General features: G+C 34.4%; 3 protein-coding genes across 6 annotated transcripts in view; 1 reads left to right on the top strand and 2 right to left on the bottom strand.

The window, feature by feature from the left end:
• LOC100680449 overlaps positions 1-25661 on the bottom strand; it is a 138209-nt gene extending 112548 nt beyond the window's left edge. For 2 of the 4 annotated variants that reach the window (XM_032601816.1, XM_032601817.1), the window contains exon 1: positions 25384-25633. The gene's annotated coding sequence lies outside the window, so the exon portion shown is untranslated. Of the gene's footprint in view, positions 1-23351; positions 23666-25383 lie in introns of those variants that run through there. The other 2 variants (XM_031925970.2, XM_032601818.1) reach the window with 2 other exon arrangements.
• LOC116416723 lies at positions 3822-4684 on the bottom strand. Its single transcript, XM_031925973.1, has 2 exons — positions 4610-4684; positions 3822-4505 (listed from the first exon to the last, which is right to left on the bottom strand). Exons 1-2 carry the CDS (start codon positions 4682-4684, stop codon positions 3822-3824), a joined length of 759 nt encoding a protein of 252 aa, XP_031781833.1.
• Positions 25662-25820: 159 nt separating the features above from the next.
• Positions 25821-27030, top strand: LOC116416726 (membrane-bound transcription factor site-2 protease-like). Its single transcript, XM_031925978.1, has 3 exons — positions 25821-26406; positions 26484-26764; positions 26843-27030. Exons 1-3 carry the CDS (start codon positions 26322-26324, stop codon positions 26981-26983), a joined length of 507 nt encoding a protein of 168 aa, XP_031781838.1. The 5' UTR covers positions 25821-26321; the 3' UTR covers positions 26984-27030.
• The last annotated feature ends 595 nt before the right edge of the window (positions 27031-27625 follow it).

Below are 27625 nucleotides of genomic sequence, written 5' to 3'. Positions count from 1 at the left end.
GTCATTTTTCGTTAAAATTAGTTTTTCCATGGTTTTTTGTCGTGGTCGGATTAAAATGAAACACCCTGTATATCTCTCTCTTTCTCTCTCTCTCTCTCTCTCTCTCTCTCTCTCTCTCTCTCTCTCTCTCTCTCTCTCTCTCGAGCACGTATCCCAATACTGCATACTGTATTGTGCGTAATATTGGGAGCTCTCTCTCTCTCTCTCTCTCTCTCACATGCTGCATCACAGGTCAGACAGCATCTACGCAATGCATACCAGCAGTAGCTAGCCGCATGGATCAAGTTAGACGTGAGCACCTTTATCTGTACGCATCGACGGCATAATAAGCTCGACTGCAAAGTGTGACGAGAGCCGTGCGACGGGGGTGATTGCGTCAGTGGTTAGCTGCAGGGTGGCTTCGGACGGCATACTTCCTGCTGACTCCAGGAGGCTGCTCAAGGTGTGCATCTGACAACGGGAGTCAGCTGCTGTTGCAGGCTCCAGGGGCAGCATATTTCGGTATACTCCGGGTAGCTTACGAGGGATCCGCTCAAGCTCAGAGGCTACGCATTACAGAATTTTCTGGGAGCATGGGATCAGGTTGCATGTGTTTTTCCTTGCCAAACGTCAGCCCGGTGAGCGGTAGCTGACAGTCGCTGCAGTATCGGGTTACCCAGCATTGTTTTTTCGCAGATCCGTATATCCAGCGTAGTATGTAGCCGTGGATATTTTGTCAAGTGGTGTCTTATTGTCACTGCTGCGAATCACTTTCGATCAAGTCATCTTTCGCTAGTGATATTCTTCTTCTACGAATGCGCGGCTCTTTTGAAGACGATTCGCATGAACGTCGCAGTGAATATTATTATTTTCTGCGATAACGATGTATTTTTCACTTACATTGCGGCTCTTTTAAGATGATCTCCCATGAACGTCGCAGCGTATATTATTATGTTTATGCGTGTGCCTTATTTTTTTCACCGCTGTGAATTTGTGCTTCACGCAGTCGAATCATCTTTCACAACGGATATTATCTTTCTTTGAAATAGTCTTACGAGCGCGCTTGGATATAAGCATTTTGTTATTATTCAATTGGATAGTTTTACATTTTTCTAAATAGAGGGGGATCCATTAACGGGTTGCTATAAAAGCCAGCGGATTGACAGAAAATGAGCAGTTCGACTTTTGAGTAAATACCTTACACATCGTACTATATCAAGCTTACTTTAAGTTGAAGTATACGAACTATGGATTTTGAAGAATTAAATAAAGTTGGTCAACACGCGTATCTGCCAACGAAAAAAATTTCTGAATTAGAAGTAGAAAAAAAGTTTAAAATAACTAAAATAAAACAGTTGAAAACAAAATTTGGAAATAAAATTTACGTTGAATTAGATGATTGTTTCGGTATTTTTGTACTATCAAGAATTTCAAAATACTTAACAGATAATCAAGATTATTTAAACAAGTTATTAGCTCAGTCTCAAGAAGGAAAATTTTATTTACAATATTTTGGTGGTGATACAAATAAAGTACAATTCGGAAATTTTTAAAATAATCATAAGAGCTATACTAGTATATACTCATATGTCATCTCGAACGCGAAGAGAGATGAAACGGCGTGGCGTGTCGAATTAAAAAAGAGGAACGCACAACGCTGCACTGCATATTGTTTATGAAAACTTATCCTCTACCGTATACTACCATAATACTGTCTACGTGACCCTTCGAGTATATAAAGCCTAAGGATCATCAGAGAGACCATAGTTCCAGCTCATCCACTCAAGCTAAGACATCTTGTCAGTTCTTCTGTTAGCTGCATTCTCTCTCATCGTATCCGAGTTTCTACGTTTCCATCGTATTTAACAGTAAGTATCAAGATATTGTTTTATTTTAAAGATTTTTGAACTATCTTATAGTAAACAAAAAGTTATGCCGATATTAGCGCAGCTTGTTTGCTTTAACGAAATGATACTCGGAAAAAAATTATTATACACAGATTTTATTATGTGCAATGTGATAAAGCAAGCTGACTCCGCTGCGTGCATCCATATTTCATTTTAAAATCATAGAAAACGGATATCTTTTTTAGCTGTCATTTTTAGTAAATACCTTAAACTTAATTAATACTTATAAATAATATTTTTATTGCAGGAATTAGAAAAATGAGCAGCAGCAGTGGCTATGGAAGTAACAGCAATGCTAGCGGGGACAGCGGCGGCTCATCCAACGGAGAGTATATTTTTATACTTCCAAGAGTTCGAGCACCTGCAGAATGGATTAACCCTACTCCAGCTGAACTGCGCTCTATTAATTTGGCTATAGACCAGTACGATGATGACACGTTTGAAATTTTCATGGTCATGAGATCCATACCAACGCATCTGATGAAAGTATTCAACATTTTTTACTTTCAAAAAGTGTCAAGTTTACCAAATAACTTCTAAATTAAATATATTCAATAATGTAGTGCAACGTTTTGAAATGTTAAGTGTAGTGCCTTTTGTAGCAATATAACCACTCTTGGAAAGTATTACAGTGGTTAAATAAAAATAAAAGAAAAAATAAATAACAATTTTTGTACACTCGCTGGTAGTGGATTCTCGTGGAATGTTTGTGAAATGAAGTAGCCTTATTGGTTAGTTTTTTTTTTTTTTTTTTGTTAAGTCAAACCCTCTGATTGGAGCATAATTAAAAAAAAAAAACTTTCCGTAAGAATCCGCTACTACCGAGTGTACATAAATCCTATGATTATTCCTTCTCCTAATGCACGTATTTTTATTTTTAATTATTCAATTATTTGAAATTTTTAAAAAAAATTTTGATGTTAAATTTTTAATTTTAATTGTAATTATTTTTAATTATACTTATGCTATTTAAATTTAAGTTATGATTTTTTTAATTTTAATGTTGACTTCAAATTTTTAAATTTAGGTTTTTTAATCGTTTAAAATCTTTTATAGCTATCGGTGGCATAAATCCGCTATCACAACTATCCGTGGTATAAATAGTCTATCATTCTACTGTGCTGATCATCCTCGCAAATATTGAGACAATTGTTACATAAACGTGATACAAATGTTCATGAGAAACAAAAGTTTTTATCCACTATTGAGCGCTAACTGCACGGTGGAAAAATGGACTGTTTAGGACACGGATAGGCCTAACAGCGGATTTATGTTAGTCAGTGCTATAAAATAGCGTACGATACTCGTAGCATAAATAGTCTGATACGGCGCGGCGTTTCAGCTCCCTCGCTACGCTCGGATGCTAATACACACCGTACCGTAATAGGTTATTTATGATACTTGTATCATAATATACTATTGTATCTAAAACGTAAATGATTCAAGAAGTATAATACGCTCTCTATATTTATATATTTTTCTTTTGCTTATTTTACAGCATGTAGAGGGATTAGGTACAGGTTTATAAAATAGTAGTCACAATTAAAATAAATACATTTATTTTATAGACAACATCTCAAGTTTTTTCATAAGTACTGGTACAATAATTTTGTCCGTTCTTTCAATACTTAATTTAAAACGCTCTCGATCTCGGGCTGCTTGCTCCCACTGTCCACGACGTGCCTTTTTATATGCATACACCCATGTACACATTAAATGAACTGTTGGATTTTCTTGAAAACGCACCTCCTTCTTCATGTTGCTATTCATTTTGAGCATTTTGTTTACACTGCACACAATGAACTATGGCAAGTTCCTTGACGACAAATTCGTTCACAGGCTTTCTGAATCCTTGTACATCGAGCACGTACTCCATTTTGACTGAATGCCTACCACAAGCTGCTTCTCAATTTATACCATCTTCTCCCACCACCTTTAAACAATTTTTTTCACGTCTCCACTCATAGGGTTGTATTCGACTATGCGATCGTGTAGGATGAGACAGTATGCAGAGGTGCCAACTGGAATATTTGCCCTAGCCTCAAATTCGAGACGTACATCAACTGATGCTTGCTTAAGTGACTCATTTTGTTTTGAGCAGTCAATGACAATGAGAGGGGCATACGACAGATAGTCGGCTTTTTTCAGCATTGGTTCTACCTCTTTGTTGTAGTAAGCATTTTGAAAGTTGGCATACATATCGTAGAGTAGAGCATACTGATTATTAGTAATATTGAGATTGAGATTTCCATAGGGATAGTGTTGAGAGTTGAGAAAAAGTGTAACGTTGCTTATATTGCAATGATCAAAGCGACTAGCATTGGCTGTTTTGCGTCCTTTACGATTTGTCTGGAAGCCAAGAATAACAAAGCGAGGCTTCTCCAGCTGATTGGCAGTCTTGACAGTCCACACGTGTTTCGATTTACTGGGCAACAATGGATACTCGTATAGCTCCCAGCTACAAAAACTCATGGTGATAGGTCTATCCTTTTCCAGATGATTGAGCAATTTAATTTTATGTTTATCCGAGAGCACCACATATGGCATTAGCCATTCAATTTTGGTGATTTCAACTTGGTAATCCTCGTAAACATTCTGACCAGCCACGGCTACTTGCGTCTGCACAATAGAATTCACATCAGAATTTGATCTTGTGAGAATAAGCTCGTGTTTGGCATTCACATCAATTTTGCGATAATCTTCGGCAAAACCCAGAATCATACTAAGTGGAATTGATACGTCAAAGTAGCCATTATCGTCAAGCCGTTGAGTCTCTGCAATGTCAAGTCAGCCTGCATTTTCAATCGCTGAGCTCTGACTAGGGTTAAATGATACGAATCCTTTCATGAGACTTGTCAAGCCCACATTCTTGCATCGATCAATCTCTATGGCATTGAGCTCGTAACGAATTTCCTCAAATAGATGACATATGGCGTTGTTTACAAATCGCGTGCCCTCGATAGCAGTGCCATCTGGCTTTTGCAATTTTCCATATATAGGTAATGAACTGCGCAAAGGCAGCACACATAGATCTTGATGTTGTATACCAATGCGAATTTCATCGCTGTTATTGAAATTCGATAAAGTATAGGGCTGATGCGCAACAGATTCGTCAAATACGACAGGTGACTGTATGCTTAGCACCTCTTCATTTCGCTGAAAGCAGCAAAATATTACACAACTTATTTTTTTCCAAGGACAACTCTTAAACCTAGACTTTTTAGAAACTGTATGTTTTGACGTGTTAGCGCTTTGAGCACTCGTCGACGACTGATCGCTCGACGGCATGGCACGTTACTATTATAACCTTTACCAACTTTAGTATTGTACACAATACCCATAATGCTCAGACGGATTTGATGTGTAATCTAATTGTTATGACTTCACCACGAAAATTAACTAAATGACCGTCTTGATCGACGATGTGGAGCTGCAAGTTATTTATAGTCTTGACGGTGACTGGTAGATAAATAATTGGTGATGGTACTTCGATAATCTTGTAGCCTGGTGAGACAGCTGGAAAGAATTCGTGTATGGTGTATACCTTATGCTCATTTATGTATGGCCCAGATGTAATATTACACTCGACGCGTAAAGCGTTGATCTTGAGAATGGTTACTGGCAAGTCGGATTCGTAATCAGTATTTGGTGACAATACGCGAGTCGTGAAACCCAACAATTTGCCGATAGAATCGTCTGGCTGGAAATTAATCGATCGATTACACTTGATCATGCAACGAAGGGTGTTGTTATTCGGCTTGAGTTTGAGGGTTATGCCTTTTGGTGTAAGCGCCTCTTTCAGACTCTTCTCAATGTCTTCAATCTCGTAGCTACCTGTAGCCAAAATTATCACTTCTCCTCCCACCTAAAACTTGTTATTGCCTGTATCGATGTTTGGTATTGAATTGAATGTCAACAACTCAACAAGTCCGAGAACGTAACTTTTGTTAGCTGAAAGTTCAAGCGGTGGAAAATATTGAGCTTCCAATACAGCTGAAGTTCCAGACAGGCTCAGTCTTAGTGAATCTTCCATGACTACTCGAACTAAACTGACTGAAGCCGAAATAGAACCAACACTTATATATCATTCAGAAGAAATTTTAGGCAAAGATGCCCACAGTTGTAGCTATTGTAATCTTGATAATGCTCCTGATTTTACTTAACTCTGCTCACATTCCAGTATTTCATGAGATCCTGAGGGGGCTGCAAATCTCCAAAACTGTCAAAATACACTACATGGTTGCCTTGTTTTCGATAGGCGACCCAATGCGTGCTTGGTCCGCTTTTATCGTCAAGATTGACGATTGCTGATTCACGATAGTGTGGTCCACTCGCTGGTAGTGCATTTCGCATGTAAACACCCCGAAAATATGGGATTTTCAGGATGCTGGCATATTTGAGAAGGTCAGCGTCAGTTAGTGCGCGTTGCGGCAATTTGAAGTTTTTTTTTTCTTAAACCTTGCCCACGTTTCAGGTACATACCATAGCCCTCTTTGTAAGGTTTCAGATAGAGACCTCGGCCACCGAGCGCAATAGCTTCCATTGTTTTGTTATGTCTTTGGCTTTCGTCAAGCTGTCGTTTAGCGGCGCTAGCATCGTTCACTGCTTTAGCGATACCAGCGGCGCCACCTGCTAATGCACCTGTTGCACTCAAACCGGCAAATATCGGAATGAGAAATGGTAGGAATCCTCCGATTTTGGATGGGACTGACAGCATACGTGGAATGCGTATATTTTGCTTGCCCCCAGCCTTGTTTACAGCTTGGCGAGCAGCCTTCAAAGCGCTACGAATGACTGCGTGAGAGTTGTTGATTGGAACAGCAGAAGTGGAAGCAGCTTTGATCACTTTAGCCAGTGAAATAGATGGCTTCTTTTTAATCCGTTTAAGGCCCATTCCAAACTTAGATTTTGCTTTCATGGTGCCTGCTATGGCGAGAGCAGCTACTTTTTCACCAACTTCTGCATCTGCCGCTCGGATTCGCTCCCAGGCTTTTGCGGCCAAAACCTTATCTGCAGCGTTTCTTGCTTCAACGTTTTCTCGATTCTGTGAGTAGACAATATTCGAGCAGTATTTTGTGGACCATCAAATTGTGGTAAAACCAATACACTGCTCGCTCTCATAACGCATCCCAATGGACTCAAGTTTGAGAACGTGTACATCTATTCAAAGTCGCTGAAACAGCCCAAGTACAAATTTCTCGAGAAGCTTTTGCGACCTCTACCTGGTATACAGTACTTCCCCTACAGTGAACATGATACAGTTGTACCACCTGACGATGTACTCCCTAATTCAATCATGGTTTTCGATGACGTCGCCTGTGAGAGACAATACAACGTCAGGGCTTTCTTTTGCATGGGAAGACACAAAAATGTAGACTGTTTCTATCTCTGTCAGTCATACGCTCACATTCCGAAACATTTGGTGCGCGATAACGTAAATATGCTAGTAGTTTTTCGTCAAGATGACGTAAATCTCAAACACATATACGATGATCATGTGAATCCCGATATGACATATACAAACTTCAAAGCTTTCTGCTCAGCATGCTGGAAAGAGGGTAAACATGGATTTCTTTTTATCAACAAGGAGCGACCCATCAATGATGGACGATATAGAAAAGGTTTTGATTGCTTCGCCACAAATATATAACGTATAGCAGGTGTGAGTAGATGCAGTAGACTCTGATTCATCAAAGAGTCAACATGGCAGACTTTCGACGTGAAAAGGCAGTTCTTCAGCAAATTGACAAAGCTAGAAAAGCAATTAGACGCAAACATAGATTATTGAAGCAAAGTAAAGCTAGCATGGAAAAAGCTCTGGGCGACACTTTTAAGCCCATAGTAGATCCACTACAGAAACTGGTGAGAGTGAAAGAAGAGGTTAAGCCAGATATTAAACAAGAGTTAAAAAATAAAAAAGTTTCGACGATGATGTTAAACATCACGAAGATAATGAGGATGATACGCTACTGAATGAAACAGCTGATACTTCATTTGAAAGTGCTCAAGAGGATAGTGAGGACGAGAAGACCGAGAAAGACAGTAAAATAAAGAACAAGCATTCACTATCGTTAAAAGAAAATCGTCATGAGAAAGACACGGAAATGAACAATAAGTATCTGTCGGCGTTAATGCAAAATCACCAACGATATCTCGATCACGTGTTTGGAATTCGTCAAGATGGTCAAATACTCAAGATTGGTGATTCACCTATAGAAATCACCAGAAATAATATAATTGTTTTGAATAGAAAATATCCAAAAACTGAAGGACTGCAAGAGCTGCTTTTTAGACTACATCCAAATGAGGCCTTGATTAAGTCAGATGATTTGCAAAATTATAAAAATATTCTACAAACGCACACAGAAAATATTACAGTTACAACCAGCCTATACGTCAACAGAACAGTAAGAAATATAATAACATCATTGCTCCACTTTTCAAAGTGCAAAGCAAGACCGGTGGTGGGCTTCTACCAAGATATAAAGTTGCAAGAAAAGGAACTCTCATGGACTACATATATTGGGATGATCCCAACGAACTAGTTGATCGTCTACGCTTGCTCATGGCTGAATGATTAGCTGGAAATAATAGTCATTTGAACGAAATCCATTCCATCATCGAAGAGTTGCGAGAAGCTAAAATTATATATTAACCGTAGACGTGAGCACGTTGAAGTCAGTAGCAAGATGAGCGTCGATGTGTTTGGACGTCAGTCGAATCGCTCTAAAGGTCGTCGTGGTCCACCTGGTGTTGGCTACAAACTAACTGCCGACGGACACTTCGACATTGGAAGCAGAAGATTGTGTAACGTAGCAGAACCCCTAGAGCTCAACGATGCAGTTAATTTAGCAGTCCTTCAGCGATCAATCAATTCGGAAATACGCAGCGTTTACGAGATCACAAGTGATCTGAGACAATCGATTGATGCTGTAGAATTAGCTGCACAAATCGCAAAGGATGAGAATGCGGAAAAACTGAGAAAAATAGATTTAGCTATAAGTGAATTGTATGAGATTCTGCTTAAAAATTCTCAGAATAATAATGACTCATCAAAAGGCTAGACTAGTGGAACTTCATAAGCCAGCTCGGCGTAATTATCAGCGTCGACGGTTTATAATGCGTGGCTTGGACGATACCTGGCAAGCTGATCTAGTGGAAATGCAGCCATATGCACAAGAGAACAAAGGCTACAAGTACCTGCTGACGGTTATCGATGTCTTCTCAAAGTACGCTTGGGCCGTACCTCTAAAGCAGAAAACTGGAAACGAAGTTGCAGCAGCAATGAAGTCTATTCTGCAACAGGGTCGTGTGCCAAAAAACTTGCATACCGATCGAGGCAAAGAATTTTACAACTCCTCGTTTGAAAGTCTTATGAAACAATATGGCATTAATCTCTACTCGACATATAGCAATCTCAAAGCTTCAATCTGTGAGCGCTTTAATCGCGATGTGGATGCAATTTAGTTTACGAGGTAATTATAAATGACTCGATATCTTACCTGATTTACTGACGGAGTACAATAACAGCAAGCACCGCACCATCGGTATGAAACCTAAAGATGTCAGCAGAGAGAATGAAGCTAAAGTCCTTAAACGTTTCCCTCACCAAGAAAGCAGAAAAAAAGCCAAATTTAAGGTTGGAGATAAGGTGCGAGTGAGCAAAATGAAGCAAGTATTTGAAAAAGGTTATACACCCAACTGGTCGACAGAGATTTTCACCATTAGTCAAGTTGTGCCAACGTATCCAGTGCCAACGTACAAGCTGAAGGACTATCGAGATCAACCCATCGCTGGAGGTTTTTACGAACAGGAATTGCTTAAAGCCAAATATCCAGATGTTTATCTCGTGGAGAAAGTATTGAAAAAACGAGGAAATAAGCTTTATGTAAAATGGTTAGGGTTCGATAATACGCACAATAGTTGGATAAATAAATCAGATTTATAAATAAATGTTTACAAATTGTCTTTTTATTCTAACATTGTATACAATTTATTCTTAATCTGTCTGCATAATCTTATAATGGCCCCAAGGTAAAGTATCAGTTTCACCTCGTAGCAAGTACCTTTTATCATCGTGTGGGCTTAAAGCTAATTTTACTTGTTTTTCACTAAATACATTATGCGTGTGAGAACGAATAATGCATTGTTCACGAGTCTGTGTAAACATGTTCTGTAAACACTGTATGTAATCGTCAAAAGTTATTGAATTTTGTACTACAGCAGTTTTCACGCCTTTTACTTTTTTCACCTTGTCCTGACCTTCCACTCGAATACTGTACATTTTACTGCGCAAACCAACAAATTCAGTCATTATGCGTCCGTTGCACTCATCTTTCATTAAGCCAACTACTTTCTTGTTTGCCACTGGAATTCCAAAGGTATTGTTCTCCTAATAGTCCGAAGTGTCAAAATGTTCAATATCCCGCTGCATAACTTCATATATATCTATATTACGTAATTCGTATATTAAACTATCCGTGTGTGTATACAGTAGCTTACAATCATCACCGAACTGTTTTTTCATATAATCATAGTGAAAGCTATATACTAACGTTTTTGATAAATCAAGTACACAGAGTCCAGTTCTATAATTGTCAATTTTCATCTAGTATGCTGCGACTGTGAAAATTAGGTTGACTAATAAGAGCTTCAGTACCGTACCTACCGTCCTATTTGGTAACTATTTTCAGGTCAACTCGCTTTCTCACGTTTTCCATAGTTTTACCAAATACTGCATTATTCATTAACTTGTAAAGATTTTTTTCAAATTCATTTTTTGCTTCTTTTCTCATGCTACTATATAATCTATATACGCTTTTAGCCATGGCCTCTGATTAAACTGTAAGACTCTATGTATTCGTTGAAGTTGCAATCCATTAGCCAAAGCTTGCTTTAAATTTCGATAATGCAAAACATATCGCTCCTTAGAGTGTAAAGTCGTCATGAGCTTCGAGTACGTTGAACCTAGTGGCTTCATGTGCTGAGGACATAGAGGCAAGTCTCTATGATCGTCGTGAAGCTGCTCTGGATACTCCAAGTCCACTTCAAGAATGTAGCCAATTGCTGATTCATCATCTACGCTGGAAAAGTCGGTTTGACTGATTGCTGTCTCTGTCATCCACTTAAAGCCTCCATATGGTAGTGATTGTTGCATTGCCCATCCATACAGATTATTAACATTATAATAGATTAAATATTTGGAATATTGATCAGCATCATAGTCGGTACCCATGTAAATGTTATTCGCTCGAGAATAGCGGTTACAGCATTGACTTATTCCACCACTTATTCCACGCTCTAGTTCAATATTTGTATATTTGAGCATTGCGTCCCAAGTTAAGCCTGATGCTGTATAATAGTGTGCTGGATCTAATCCGTATGCTTTCAGACAGCTGGTGCGAAAATTTTCAAAAACTTCAGCTAGCAGCAGTACATCTGTTTTCAAATAGAGGTCTGAATATTGACCCAAGTTTGAAATATTGAATTTATTCCAAATATTTTGTGCATGTTTATAATCTTGAAATGTGACAGTTGTTTAATTTATTGTAGTATGCATCTTTTGGCGGAGCTCGGAAACGTTGAGTTTTTCCAATGAATTCACATAATCGTAAGGGAAAACGCCTTTTCTCCTTAGCAATTGATATTTCTCTTCAGTCAGCTGGTTATCTTTGTTAAACTCTTGCTTGAGGATATTTACATCTTCGAGGTAAGATGACAACTTGTCTAGTGACGATGCCATAAATCGAAAAGAGTCGATAAATTTGAAATTGATATCACTACCATCAATGTGTTTCGTAAATGATATAAATTTCTCCTTATTTATAGGCAGTAGGTTTGTAGGTATACATTGAGCAATATCTCTGATTAAAAAGTGTGAATCATATCCAGTCAGGTTGTGAAAGATCACTGGAACAGAGCGAGAATCTTGATAGTTCAAGTTACACTTCTCATGGGCTGCTCCTCGATATCTGAAACACATTTAAGTATAGTACTTGTCATCGGGGCGCTATTGTTGTTGTTATTATTATTACGTGAAAATATTACCTTCCAGTGAGATGGCAGTGATCACGTACTCTATCAAGCTCCAGAACTTTCTCACAAATGTGACAAGATGTAGCTCGCTGGAAAGACTGCTCTTGCTCCCAAGTCAATGTCTCAATAGGTATGGGACACCAAAATACTGTTTCAATGTTTTCAGCAAGTTGTAAAAGCTCGTCAACAAACCATTTTGCAGGATTAGGTCCTCTATAGCTACGATAATACGAGAGTGAATTATCGTAACTGCATTTCATATAATATCCTATGCTAAAAGCTTCATGCTGCTGATAAGCATTTCCAACTTTTATATCTTTAAGGATACATTCGAAATCAGCGTAAACTGCAAATGGTACTCTTTCTTTGTTATTGAAATTTTTAAATTGCAGAATCGAATTTTTGGTATTTGGCAAGTTTACTCGACATTTATTTAGTAGTGAGCAATCACGTTCATGTGCCTGTAATTGTGATTCAGTTCGGAAATAATGTAAGCATCGATTACAGATGTGTAGTTTAACGTGTTGTCTTGATACTAAGCAGGACAAATCCTTAATCCAAACGTAATGATAAACTATAAGATTGTCATCAACCTCCTCTTTCTCATCTGCATAATAATTTTGTGCCAGTAAGAGGTTAATATGAGTTTCTTTTTTACATGATGTCAAGTGCGTTGGTACAACTTTGAATGCTCCTCCATTTTTTTTAAAGTGTAAACATTAACCGAAATACCACTTTGTTTTTCAAACTTAGGTATATGTTTTGGCAGCACAGGGTATTGTAGATCTCTGAAAATCGTGTCGTTTTCACAAGCTTTATATGATGATACCCTATCAGAATGTTTCTTTGCTGGATGTAATGCTGAAAGAATAGCCCATTTGAAACAGGCATCATCGAAATTCTTCACGTTGACACAAGCTTCTTTCCTTTTTATTGTGTATGGTAGTTCTACATATGAACTACCTCTCAATGCGTTATATTTATTAATGTGCACACATAGATTAAGAATTGCTCGAAGTGTCCATCCTGAGTCACGTTCCTGGAATTCTTCCATATCTCGCTGGATAGGCTGCTGAACATTCAAACTAAACCACTGCTTGAGATTGGTATTTTGAAAAATAGCTTCAGCCTTTGTGTTGAAATATTTTATCTCCGTAATTTCTTTGTCAGCTTTGGTGATGACGTATTCAGCTGCCAATATAGTATACACTTTCACAGCAGTCTCTTTCTTAAGAGCAATCTTGATTCGGCTTTGAAATAAAATTTGAGAGTCTTTCATAAATGCTGCTATATCTAACTGTTTCAAGTTTGTAATCACTCCAGATCTCATACAATTGTTGAATGCTACCTCTAAATCCTGCCATTTTACTCTATCACTTCGTCGTTCACGCACACCTTCACCACGTTTCAGTAAACACTTTAGCTTGTCCTTAAAGCCCTTGAGAAACGCGATTGCTGATAGGAACTTTTGTTTTTCGGGGGCACTTGCAGCACTTTGAAGCAATAGTCTCAAATGTCTTAAATTTTTATTATTAAGCTTTACCCACTTATCCACTTTTTCAGGGACGTTTCTAGAACTTTGAGCTATAAGCCCATAGGCTTCTAGCATAATATTCACAAGCTCCTTGCAATCGTACGCAGACATGATGATCACTCTCTAAATGGTATGAATAGAATGAAAAACAATGAAGTCGCTTTCCTTTTATAAGGGCAGCAAAACAAGCGAAAATCCAATGTAAATAAGTTTTATTATACACGCACTTATTATTCAGAAAAATAATTCGTAGAAAATGAATCATCTTGAAAAATAATTGAGGGTGTATGTCTGATTCATACTATGTGAAATGTACGCACGAATTTTCTAGAGTATACGCAATACGACACCCCCGACTGATGTCTGCGCATCGTGATCAACATGTACATAGTTGTATTTAATACAAGCAATAATGCATCGTCTTAAAAAATAAGCGTGAAACTAGAAACCCTTTGATATTAGCCGCTGCGATACAAAGTCATCGAACTAATTCATAGCGCGCATAAAGAGAGAATAACAGGTGTAATGTGATCCGCGAGTCGACGAAAAGATGCGACGAGTTGCACGTCGGCCGGTGACGTCAGCCTGACAAGAATATTCCACGCATTGACTCGACCTTGAGCGCGGACTCCTGGAGCACTGGAGTTTACCGCCCGGAGCTCCAACGAGCCTCCCGGGTACCCTGCAGTGACCTTCTTTATCGATTCTCACCTGCACAGGTGAGTGGCTTCACCTGCACAGGGGGGTGGTAGGCCTAGCAATGACGTCAAAAGCTTCTAGAACATTCCATGAGGGCGAGGCCTATTCTCACCTGCACAGGTGTGCTGAGGGTGGCGTGGTGGGGGGTCCCGTATCCGCGTTGTTATACAACTGAAATTATAATTTATAACCATGTACGTGAAGGTGTAAGTTCTGCTCGAAGATGATGATCGAGTGATCCGGTATTCTTGTAGACGATGTCCAGGAGTTCATTGGAGGAATAAAATGAAAACTATGTATGGAGCGCAGTCGATTAGCTGTATTGAAAAAGTTCAAAGTCGATTAATCTTTGATCGAATTCAATCGATTTCAATCCGTGATTTTCAGCAAGGTGAAGCGAATTTAACTTTAAGCTGATAATTTTATGTAAATAATTAACATTAAAAACATTACAATAAGAATTATTATTTTGATTATTAAAATCGATTAAACTATTTTAAGCGTTAATTATCAATAAACTCATTGGGATCGATTTATGGTTGTAAACATGAATAGCCATTCAAATCAATTCAAATGTATTCACAAAACTACAATTAAAAACATTATATTAAGCATTAAACTCTTAATTATTAAAATCGATTAAAGTATTTTAATAGTAAATTGTCAATAAACGCATTAGGGTCGATACTACAACAATCAACTTATATTCAAATCGATTGAAATTTAATGTCAAAAATGCAGATAAATAACATTTCACAAAATGGTTACATAAATGTCGATAAAAATGTATTCAATTCAATGCCTGATTGGTATATAAACCGGAATTTCGATTGAAAGCAATTCAATTTGATAAAATTTTAATCTGTGGATTTAGAGCAGTCGATTGGTTGTATTGAAAGTGATTAAAGTAAATTAAATGTCAATCGAATTTAATCGATTTTAATCAGTGATTTTCAGCATCAGGGCTATTAAAGAGACCATAGACCAGAACTATATGATATAATATGTTTTTAGAAATGTTAAATACTGAAAAATTAATTGAAATTAAACTTATCCTTTTTTACTGAAATAGCTGATATTATATTTTTGGCCAATTTCCGGTCAAAGCAAACATTTTTAATTTTTATAATAACTGATTCTAAATCATCATTTTAAATAATATTATGGGTATGTGGTAAGATTTTTTTGTAAAGCAATCCTCAAACAATACACATACATACACAAAAACAAATATAACAGCTATACTTGATTTTGTTTAAAGATCCCTCTCCACACTCAATATGGGTATACTAATATATAGTAAACGGAGAAAAACTATGGTCTCGTTGTTCCATTAAATCTCGGCGAGGAAATGATTGGCTGCAATTCTTTATCAATAATATTATTCAGGCAAGAACCGTGTAACCTCTCTCATGATATTCAATGCATAGGCCAATCTTTTCAACGATGCGCAGTTTTATTGTTGTTGACAGTTACCCTAAAAGTCCTATGATGATGCAAATTTCAATGATTTTTCCTGGATTATTGTTAAAGAATTGCAGCTGGAGCTCGCATGCATGGTATCTACGCATCATAATCTATCATTGGTCATTCTTAAGGTCGAATTATCATTTCCTTCCCAAAATTTAATGAAGCAACAAGACCATAGTTTTTTTCCGTTTACTATATATATTAGTATATCTATATCGAGTATGGAGAGGGACCTTAGTACACTCGATAGAATTTCCATTCATTGAGAACAAAACATTTATCTTCTAAACTGCTATTGGTTTTATTAGCCCTATAAAATAAAGGAAATAAAAAATGTAAGAAAATGTTAACAATGGTCAGATTTTGACATTCTGTTATGTGGGTCTTGGACCTATTTTACTTTTTATTAAAATTTTTTACATTTTTTTCCACAATAGCAACAAAAGTAAATAATGCTATGTTTTTGTTATAAGGTTATAACCTAAACTAAAAATATAAACACAATATACAATTAAAACTATAATTAACAGCAAAATTTAATATTTATTTTCGTGCTATTTTAATCTCAACGGATACAAATTATATTACAATAATAGCAAAATAAACAAATCGGATGGTGTAGTGATGTATATTGAGAATTCCATTATTGAAAGTACTGAAATTATTGAAATAGGTAAACTTAAAATAATTAATTCAATCATTGAAACTGATAATGGCAATATAGAGATATCAGCACTATACAGATCACATGACATTCCAAAAATTATTAAGCACAGTAACAGATCATTACCCATTATTTACAGAATTAAGTAAATTTAAGAAGAAAAAAAATATAGAAGAATCAATAACTCAAATAAATTATGATAAATTAAGTAGCATAGCCAGTAGAGAAAAATGGAGTACAGTATTCTCAATACATGATCCTAATGTAGCTGTGAATACATTGTTAGAAAAAATAAATAATTGTGTACAACGGGCTACTTTCATAAAGAAATTGAACAATAAACATAATAACAAAGTACCCAGAAGTAAATGGATCACTAAGGCAATACTAAATTCTTGCGAAAGAAAACAAATACTATACAAGTTATGGAAAACTGAACCAAATAATGTGAATCTAAAGATAGAATATCGGAATTATATTAATATTTTAAATATGGTAATTAAAGAAGCAAAAATAATATATGATAGAGATCAGGTTGTAAAAAATAGTGATAATCCCAGAAACCTGTGGAGAGTAATCAAACAAAAACTAGGTAAAAATGCGAAAAAACATAGAAATATAAACCAGATTTATGATGATAGGAAAAATTTAATAAATAATCATACAGATATTGCTAACCATTTCAACTCTTACTTTAGTAGCATCGGCAAAACATTGAGTGATCAAATAGTGCAACCAATGAATGTAAACGTCAAATTACCAAAGATAAATAATAATTCTATTTTTATTACGCCTACTAATTACTTTGAAATTACTGGCATAATTAAAAATATGAAATTAAAGGAGGAGTAGACAACATAAACTCTAAATCACAAAAACTCTAACACAGTAGATAGTAGACCCACTGGTACATATTATAAATATATGCATAGAAAAATCTATATGGCCGACTGTATTAAAAAATGCTGATATAATACCGATACATAAAACTGGAAACAAGAGGAATATAACTAATTATAGACCAATATCTTTAATATCCAATGTAGCAAAGATCTTCGAAAAAATCATTTATAATAGAATATTGAGTTTTATTAGTACATTTAATATTTTATCCAGTAATCAATATGGTTTTGTTAAAAATAGAGGTGCGAAAGATGCTCTGGCAGAAATAACTAACAAGGAAAGGTACCCAACCCGAACTCACCGATTTTGATGATTTTCATATATGTTGTAGAACATAAAAAAAATAAGAAACACGTATTTTTTTTTATCGGCTAATTTTCACTTTTAAGGGGTAAAAACCTCCCCTAAAGTTAACCCCCAAAAAGCGTTTTTTTTTAATATCTCGGCTTAAAATTAATATTTTTCAATGAAACAAATTGGAGGTTACTTCTTACAAAAAGAGCAAGTATTTCATGGTGATTTGAAGAGTAAGGGTAGCATCCCCTATTTTTTAGGGGTTGAAAACATATATTTTTTGGCATAATTTTATAATAAAAATGTTTAAACCGACTAAAAAAAATTGGAAAAAATGTTTAAACATCCTTAATAACAAAATTTAGTTGACGTCTTTCGGTGTTTTCATAAATATTATCCCTAAGGGGGTAAACCACCCCTAACACAAAATAACTGTAAATATGTAATTCAATACATAATATTTCGTAGAAAGTTTGTATATAGAGGTTTTCAAGGTCGCTGATTACAAATCTGTTATCAGATTTTGAAAATTCAAAATGGCGGAACCAATATGGCGAACGGAAATATCGAAAAAAAATTTTATATAATAAAAAAGTTTTAAACGACTAAAAAAATTGGAAAAAATTTGTAAACATCTATAATAAACAAATTAAGTTTTTCGATTTTTTCATAGATACTACCCTTTAGGGGGTAAACCACCCCTAACACAAAATAACTATAAGTATACTTCAATCCATAATATTTTGTAGAAGGTTTGTATATAAGGGTTTTCGAGATCGCTCTTTGCAAATCTGATATCAGATTTTGAAAATTCAAAATGGCTGAACCAATGTGGTGGACGAAAATGTCGAAAAAAAATTTTAACTTTCATAAAAACTTGTTATAAATGTGTGATCTTTGTAGCCTGTACATGTGAACTAAAGAGCCTTAAACCCTAAACCCCTAAAGAACAAATAGGCTAAATGGATGTGCTTTTTAACCAAACCACCTCAAATTCCTAAATTTGTAAACAAGAAAATTCTGTGTGTGAAGCAGTTTTATAATTTCCGTAGAAATTGTTATCAGAATGTTATTGAAATTCCTTTATTGTAAATTCAACTTATAATGTATTTTTGTTTATAATATTAGAGTATAATAATAATCTACAATCTTTTATCTTTTGCCATAGTGCATTTTTTGTATTGAGCATAAAATATATTATTTTACGATGTTTTTACAATAATGGTAGTCCTCATAAAAGTGTTTAAAGCACAATGCTTTTTTGCACCAACCACATCGTACAATTGCAATGTTTGTGCACCCTTCTATTTCACAATGTGTTGCACAAGACTTTCCAAAACTGAAATCTATAGGATTATCAAATTTATCTGGTTTTTCATTGACGTAACCGCTTTTATACCAGGAATATTTAAACAAAACTATATATCTCGGTGAAGACAGTTGGTTGTGAACCAATGATTGAAGTTTAATTATATTATTTCTCACATGTAAATTCATATCATGATCCATTAACATTACATTATCAGAAAATGTTCGGACAAAGTTTTTCCAAATACGGAATCCATAGACATCAAGTGGTTGTATTTTTCCTGTGGTTCCAGTTGGAATTTTTTTTATGTTAATAATTTTATTTTGTGGCATTGTTTCTTCTATAACTTTGTCACAATGACCACTCCAAGAATCAAGTAATAGTATTGAGTGATGGCCTACATAGGGATAAAATATTGTTTCCAACCAGATTTTGAAGTGATCTGCAATTAAACGACTTACTAATTAACTGATCAACGATATTACAATGTAAAAATTGTTATTAGTTCCCTTACTTGTTGTTAATTTTCCAGATTTGGATGCTTCCACGTACACGTTTTCTGGTCTAAATATGTTTTGTTCTACAATAGGGCCAAACTTGCCACTTGGTTCCTTTAAAACAAGAAATAGCGGTGACAACAGTTGTCCAGTAGCTGATATTAGTGGCTGTATAGTATAACTTATAAATAGTTATGCGTTGTTGCTGAAATTGACTGTACCAGACATTGCACTTGCTTTTCTCCTTCTACTGCTAATGTTCTTCCAGAATGCATTTCTAGCTGAAATCCGCTCTGATCTGTATTATACAAATTTTCGAGTCCAATCCTTGGTATACACGATTTAACGTCATCGATAAATGCTTCAGCTTTAGCCGTAAGTTCTGCACTACTTTCTAGTGTTTTTCTTGTTATGAACTTATTTATTTTCCTAGAAACTATTCGGTGTGCTTGCTTAAATTTGAGTAACCAATGTTTAGAAGCTTTGAATCTAATATCATCAAAACCAATTTCTTTTTTAGCTTGTAAGGCCCAACGAATTATATCTTCATCATGGATAATTGAACCACTGTCGAGAGCTGCTTGAAAATTATCCAGGGTATACTGACAAATTTGTGCTACTTTTTCTCTATACGTGCCACCTTTATTAATTGAATGAGCCCAACGACGTAGCTGACTAATAGATGATACTTTTTTGAATCTGTTTTGCACTGTTTTGAGACTTAAATTTTGCTTCGTTTTGCTACTTCTCCAAAATTCTACAGCTCTTTTTTTGTATTCAAAATCTAGTTCTTCATTATCTGCTGTACATTGATTTGTTGGTGCTATATCCGGATCAGGAAAATGATGTTGCACTTCATCTTCAATTATTTCCGCATTATGGTCTTTATACTCTTCTTGAAAATCCAAAGAGTCATCAGTAATCATTTCTACATCGTTGAAATCATGTGTTGCATCTATTAAAATTTCTTTTATTTTTTCGGCCAACTCTGTTTCGTGATAATTCGTGACACTATCTGGTATGTTTAACGCTTGAAAGTATGCTAATAATAAGTTTAGAACGTTTAACGGATTAATTTTCATTTTTCAATCTAAAATGAAAACAAGCGGTAAAATTTATACAAGCTGTGTTTTTGCATGTAAGGCACGACTGCTACATTTCTACCAGAATAAAACGAGTGAATGTAAATTGAATCAAATCATTAATTTATGCATTGGAGAAGAATTCTCGTTCCACTTTGTGATGTTCGGAAAACTCTATTTTTGGTTTTATTCAACTTGTATTCACTTTGAAATTGAATAATGTAAATCTATATAAAATCACTAAAGAAAATTTTCTACAATGATACCACTGACAAACAAAAAGACGTACTATTCGTACTTTCCGGCATCGAACTAGAATACCCACAAAACTCACTCACTGCCTAAAAAATAACACAGGCAGCTGAGGTAAACACTCGATGAAAACAATCTAAAAAAAGAACATACTGATTCGCACATATTGTCAACAACATTTATGAGTGAAAGACATTTATCTGTGGAATTATCATTGAATGTACGATAACATTCATTAAACTAATGAATGCATATAAAATTCCCTTTCAATAACAACGTGTTCTTTAATTGCAAATGAAGTTCGAGTATTAATATTCTTTTATGTATTTTTACCAATAACAAAAATTATCATAGTAATATAATAATAATAATAATAAGAAGAAGAATAAGCATAATTGCAATAGCAATAATAACAGTAATACTGATAATAGCAATGATAATGAAAAATAATAATAATAATTAGAATAATATTTATTATTAAATTTAGATTTTTTGATAAATTCATTAAATCGTAGCAAATAGTATTATTATGGAATTCCAGACTGTAAATATTTTACTATAGATACAATAATCATTACTTCGAGAATTCATCTAAAAAACTTTCGGCTTACGAAATAATTGTAACAATGAAAAACTCCCAAGTTTGACAACATTAAATTTTATTACAAAACGCAAAAGAGTTTGATAAACTAATTTTATTAACCTATGTTTTTTCATTTGCAAAAAAGTGTGGACTTTCTGAATTTATAAAATTATATAATTATGCAATTTATGAAATACTTTATAATTTATGAAATTACTTTTGAAATTATGCTAATTTATAAAAGCAGAAAAATAAATAATCTTTGATTGAAACATAAAACGAGACGTTATTTGTTACATACAAAATGATAGAATAAAATATCGGTAATATGTCTATACTCGTGTCTACGCTAAAGCATAGGCCTTCGGCTTGTCTGGAGATTAGGGGTTTGGAGTCGTTTGGTTAAAAAGCACAACCATTTAGCCTATTTGTTCTTTAGGGATTTAGGGTTTAAGGCTCTTTAGTTCACATGTACAGGCTACAAAGATCACACATTTGTAAACAAGTTTTTTTGAAAGTTAAAATTTTTTTTCGACATTTTCGTCCACCACATTGGTTTCGCCATTTTGTATTTTTAAAATCTGATATCAGATTTGTAAAGAGCGATCTCGAAAACCCCTATATACAAACCTTCTACAAAATATTATGGATTGAAGTATACTTATAGTTATTTTGTGTTAGGGGTGGTTTACCCCCCTAAGGGGAAGTATCTATGAAAAAACCGAAAAACTTAATTTGTTTATTATAGATGTTTACAAATTTTTTCCAAATTTTTTAGTCGTTTAAAACTTTTTTATTATATAAAATTTTTTTTCGATATTTCCGTCCGCCATATTGGATCCGCCATTTTGAATTTTCAAAATCTGATAACAGATTTGTAATCAGCGACCTCGAAAACCTCTATATACAAACTTTCTACGAAATATTATGTATTGAATTACATATTTACAGTTATTTTGTGTTAGGGGTGGTTTACCCCCTTAGGGATAATATTTATGAAAACACCGAAAGACGTCAACTAAATTTTGTTATTCAGGATGTTTAAACATTTTTTCCAATTTTTTTTTAGTCGGTTTAAACATTTTTATTATAAAATTATGCCAAAAAATATATGTTTTCAACCCCTAAAAAATAGGGGATGCTACCCTTACTCTTCAAATCACCATGAAATACTTGCTCTTTTTGTAAGAAGTAACCTCCAATTTGTTTCATTGAAAAATATTAATTTTAAGCCGAGATATTAAAAAAAAACGCTTTTTGGGGGTTAACTTTAGGGGAGGTTTTTACCCCTTAAAAGTGAAAATTAGCCGATAAAAAAAAATACGTGTTTCTTATTTTTTTTATGTTCTACAACATATATGAAAATCATCAAAATCGGTGAGTTCGGGTTGGGTACCTTTCCTTGTAAGATTATTTATGAGAAATTAGACAATAGTACCCCGATTGCAATCAATTTTCTTGATCTTGCGAAAGCTTTTGATACGGTAGATCATAAGATACTACTTGATTAACTTTACAATTATGGAATCAGAGGCACGGCACACAAACTTATAACAAGTTATCTGGAAGGTAGAAATCAAAGAGTAAAAATTAATGACTGTATAAGCGAATCCAAAACAATTACTACGGGTGTACCACTAGGTACTATCTTAGGTCCACTGTTTTTTATTATATATGTTAATGATCTCTTGCAAAATATACCTGTAAATTCAATAATATCATATGCGGATGATACAGCAATTATTTCGACGGATAGTTCTTGGACAGGAGTAGAGGAAAAAATGACTAACTACCTGTATAAAGTATCTAACTGGCTTGCACTAAATAAGCTATCACTAAAGATTGACAAAACAGTTTGTATGACTATCGGGAACTACTCTGATAGCGTACCTAAAGATTTTTTAATACAAATTGATGGCAAAGACATCAAAAGAGTTGAAAATACCAAGTATTTAGGAATTACTTTTGATTACAATATGAAATGAATAAATCATATACAGTATTTAATAAATAAGTTGAAATATATGGTATTTATTTTTAGAAAGATTAATAGATTTATGCAAATTAAAACTTAAAAATGATATATTATGCATTTTTTCATAGTGTTATAAATTATGGTATAATAGCTTGGGATCGTGCTTACTCGACTGCTACCAATCTATTATAAAGGCTACAAAACAGAATTTTGAAAATCATAAACAAAAATAATTTTGCTGAGGATAATCCATTGAGTATTGGGCAACTATTTGCATATCAATCACTAATATACCACTACAACACATTAAAAGTTAAATTTTTAAATTCAGAAAGCAAAACTAAGAATAAAAGCATTCAGATACCTAGGAGACTTAAGACTATAAGTAATAAGAATAGTTATATTAAAGCCACAGGAGTTTATAATGATCTTCCAAATAACCTAAAAACTTTATGCTCTAAGAATTATACTTATAAACCATAGACATAAGAGAGATAGATTGCGTGTGTAGGTTAACATAAGTGGCACCCTGTTAGAGAAAGACAGACTCTCTTATGTCAATGTGTAAGACAAAGACACCATACCTTCTATTAGTGCTTGGTATATGGAAAGAAGGTATGTTGTCTTTCTCTAATAGGGTGCCACTTTTGCAAACCTACACACGCAGTCTATCTCTCTTATGTCTATGTTATAAACTAAGAGAATAGGTTAAGTTTCACATGTAATAAAAAAAAAAATTCTTTTTTTTTAACAAAATTAATAAGAAATATTGATAATGTATTTATAAATTGCTATGTATTCTGTATACAAATTTTATTAAAATGTTATTAATCAATCTTTCATATTGTAAAACTGTTAAAGTGTAAGTTAGATACTACATATCTTGAAATAGATTTTTATTTTAGTTATAAGGAACTATACCGGCCGGAAGTATACCGGCGGAAGTATACTGGCCTCACGAACAGGTAACTGCATTTACCTCTGCGGGAATTTTACTATTATGTAAATAATATGTAATTTTTTGTCTGGTTAATAAATAAATAAATAAATAAATAAATGCATGTCTTTTTAATTTAATAGTAATAACAATTAAGAACACAATAACGTCTTTTTTTTATTTCTGAAAGAAATTCCCATTAAACCCTAGTGTAAAAAAAAATGTAAAAAAAGTTAACAAATCTGAAAATGTAAGAAAGTGTACAAAAACATATGAGAAAAAAGGTCCGAAATCGAACAAAAAGGTACAGTTTCTTACATTTTCTTACATTTTTTTACGTTTTATTACAATTTATTACATTTTTTTTCCACTAGGGAAAATCTAAAATTTAAAATTTTGAACATACATGAATTTTAAACCTCAAAAATGGATCTATTAAAGATATAATAAATCAAATATTTTAATCCTACCCTTAAACTAAAAAATTATAACTGGAAAAGTAAAAATTTAGTATAGTATTAAATATTGCTAGTATAGTATTAATAATTAGATTCAAAATCAATAAGAAACTTTATTAATTCCTATTAACTTTTTTTGACAATTTTTATCAGGGTTGTCACATGGATCTAATGCATCAATATTTTAAAATTTTGTTGTACACATAATTTTGAATGCCAACTCTGGAGTATCGTAGTGATGCTACTTCATCATACAATTTAATATATTACTAGAGGTATAATACAGATGATATTCGCTTACAGCTATACCTGTACATATGTAGTTTATTCGCAGCCATAAAGTATTTCTTTACTAAAAAACAACTGTTGAATAGCTGAATAATTATTAAATTGAATATTAAGTTAAACCTATATGCCAAGTTTAATAATCAATTAGACTGTATATGAGTCTTGTGAAATTTATATATCCAAATCTACTTTCATAGAGCCAAACATAATAAACTTCGAAAAACATATTTACAGTGGAAATAGGTTATATTTATACCAGAATACCCAAAGTAACAATCTGCCATAAATATAGCAGTGGTCTATTGTATGCTATGGGAAATAATACAATTTTGAAAGCAAACATAGTATTAACAATCAGTAAAAAAACATCATTATCTAAACTAAGAATCTTGCAATATAATTCGGTAACACAAGCATTGAAATGTATAATTCCACATTGAAAAAAATATATTATTAGAGAACAAATATTATTTCTACAGCAATAATTATAAAATAAAAATTCTTTGGTTGTTCATACCTTAAATCGGCAAAAATTCAGAAAAAAGGAAAGTTTGTAATCCTACTCATATTTCAAGTATATTTTCATGATATATTCTAATCATTTTGTTTAATGACATGATATGACACCATTTATAAATAATTAACGGAAATATATTGTTTTTACTTGATACCGTTTGGTTTATATTTCAGACAGTAATCACCATCATGCTAATTGTAATTGACTTAACAGTAAACAAAATATTGTTGTGATCTAAGACAACGAATATAGACTTGGTATAGAAGGACGGCAGAGATTAGAGGAGAGATTGCCGATGCCGTGTTAAAAATGTGTGGCGAATTCGATCATGACGCCACTTGCGGCCTGCGATCGAACTATACGCATCTAGAAAAGGAGCGTACAGGCAGGGATGGCAACCGGAAGTGCAGAAAGTTGCACCGAATGGCTAACTTCAGACCACTGCGCGTAGAAAATAAATTTCTATAGTCCGTAGCGCGAGAGTCGCTCTTCTGCAGTGCGTTCTGCTAGGCGCATGTAAACAGCTGTGCATAAATCCTCGCAGTGTACGCGTTGCTCAAACCCCTTCTCGTGCTGCTAATAGTAGTAATAGTGTAGTGTTGTAAAATGTGCGAACAAAAGCAGGGATTCCAGCAGTTGTGGGTGTACGGGAGATGCTGCTGTTTTGTGAATTGCCAAGTTGTAAAATGTGTGCTGCAGCAGTCGAGCTCATTGTTTCAGATGTTCTGGACCATCGCTGTACTTATTCTCTTGTACAGAAGCTATTGCACACTTGAACAAAACTGGCGAGTGAACAGTCTACCTTTCACACAGAGCTCCAAAATCAAGATGTTAGGTTAGGATGCATTTAATATTTGCAACGGTTGAGGTGATGACTGAGAAGAGTTTATCGTTTATGTTGTGACTGCCAAAGTTTCATTAGACGCTGGTGCAACCTGATGCCATACCTGGTGTCACCGAGACTTCATGCGAGACCAGAATCCAGAAAAAAACAACGTTGGATTAGTCATTCATCAGCCAAGCGTATGATACATGTATAGCTGGATATTTTTCTATTTTGACATAAATTTTGCTTGTTTAATATGAAATATTTATTGCAGTCATGTATGCACCTACCCTATCTGACTCTGTTAAAAAAATTTTGTCTGGAAATCCAATTATTATACGCATAAAATGGTTCACCACTGCCTTGAATCGCTCATTAATGAGATGGGGCATGAGTTGTTCAAAATTCTGGTCACTGTGGTACAATGTAGGAATGGTCTCAACAATTCTACTGTTTCCAATATCGATAGTAGTCATTTTAAAAGTGACACTTAACATTTGGCTGCACAATTCAGCATCGCCAAATGAAAAGAAAGAACAAGTATTGGAACTTATGGTAAATTTAATTGTATTTTTATTACCATTCTATTATTAGCGTTCTTGAAAGTTATAAAAATAATTTAATCGTCACCAGGTTCCAGGAGTTGACATTCCTTACAATGAAATGGGATACTACGTGCTCTCATTAATATTATGCAGTGCTGTGCATGAGATGGGACGTGCTATGGCAGCAGTTAGAGAAGATATTATGAATACAATTTATTATTACACATAATAAACATAAAAAATCCACTGTATACTCAATGCTTGTAATAGCGTTGACGGTTTCTTTTTACTTCCCGCGCAGCATCTAAAAAATAAATTTCATTATAATTAACATATTAATGTTCGTACCCTGTTGGAAAAGGACGATTGAAGTCGATTAGATCACTTATCGACTTGAATAGTAATTCTTAGCGCACGAGATAAATCAATATTATTATTTATGAACCTACCCTATCTAAAACGATTCCTCCTTACTTGCGGAAATAATCTCCATAAGAATTTTCACTTGCAGATTTCCCGTTTTCCATTTACCAAGAAAAGAAAATCGCTGATCCAGGTGCGGCGCTAAATTTGTATTTTCCTATAACTATACAAAAAAATCGTTAATATTAATATTTTTGACACGAATCGATTTCTCCTCATTTGCGGATTATGTAGAAATTATCATTATATGGATTACCTGTCAGAATAAATCAAAAATAATGTTATAAATTTTCACTCTTTCCGAGTGTATCTCCGCGGCCGATATCGCGTACGCGAAAGAAAATTTAGCGTGCGTAAAACTTTTGTAGCGTTTGCGAAATCAACAAACAAATTTTCTAGAAAGTTTTTGCATCGCTACTGATTAACTTTTCTACCTGACTATAACTAA

Source organism: Nasonia vitripennis (genome assembly GCF_009193385.2).
Source record: "Nasonia vitripennis strain AsymCx chromosome 3 unlocalized genomic scaffold, Nvit_psr_1.1 chr3_random0006, whole genome shotgun sequence".
In the NCBI taxonomy this organism is placed as follows: domain Eukaryota; kingdom Metazoa; phylum Arthropoda; class Insecta; order Hymenoptera; family Pteromalidae; genus Nasonia; species Nasonia vitripennis.
This window is presented reverse-complemented; position numbering and strand designations above follow the sequence as displayed.

What these genes read in the sequence shown, in the direction of transcription:
- LOC116416723 (XM_031925973.1), bottom strand. Translation starts at nt 4,684, where the DNA reads ATGCAGGCTGACTTGACATTGCAGAGACTCAACGGCTTGACGATAATG. An exon ending in TGACGTATCAATTCCACTTA is followed by an intron (nt 4,506 to 4,609) that starts GTATGATTCTGG and finishes TCTATTGTGCAG; the next exon opens with ACGCAAGTAGCCGTGGCTGG.
- LOC116416726 (XM_031925978.1), top strand. Translation starts at nt 26,322, where the DNA reads ATGCCATACCTGGTGTCACCGAGACTTCATGCGAGACCAGAATCCAGA. An exon ending in TAGTCATTCATCAGCCAAGC is followed by an intron (nt 26,407 to 26,483) that starts GTATGATACATG and finishes TATTTATTGCAG; the next exon opens with TCATGTATGCACCTACCCTA. An exon ending in AACAAGTATTGGAACTTATG is followed by an intron (nt 26,765 to 26,842) that starts GTAAATTTAATT and finishes AATCGTCACCAG; the next exon opens with GTTCCAGGAGTTGACATTCC.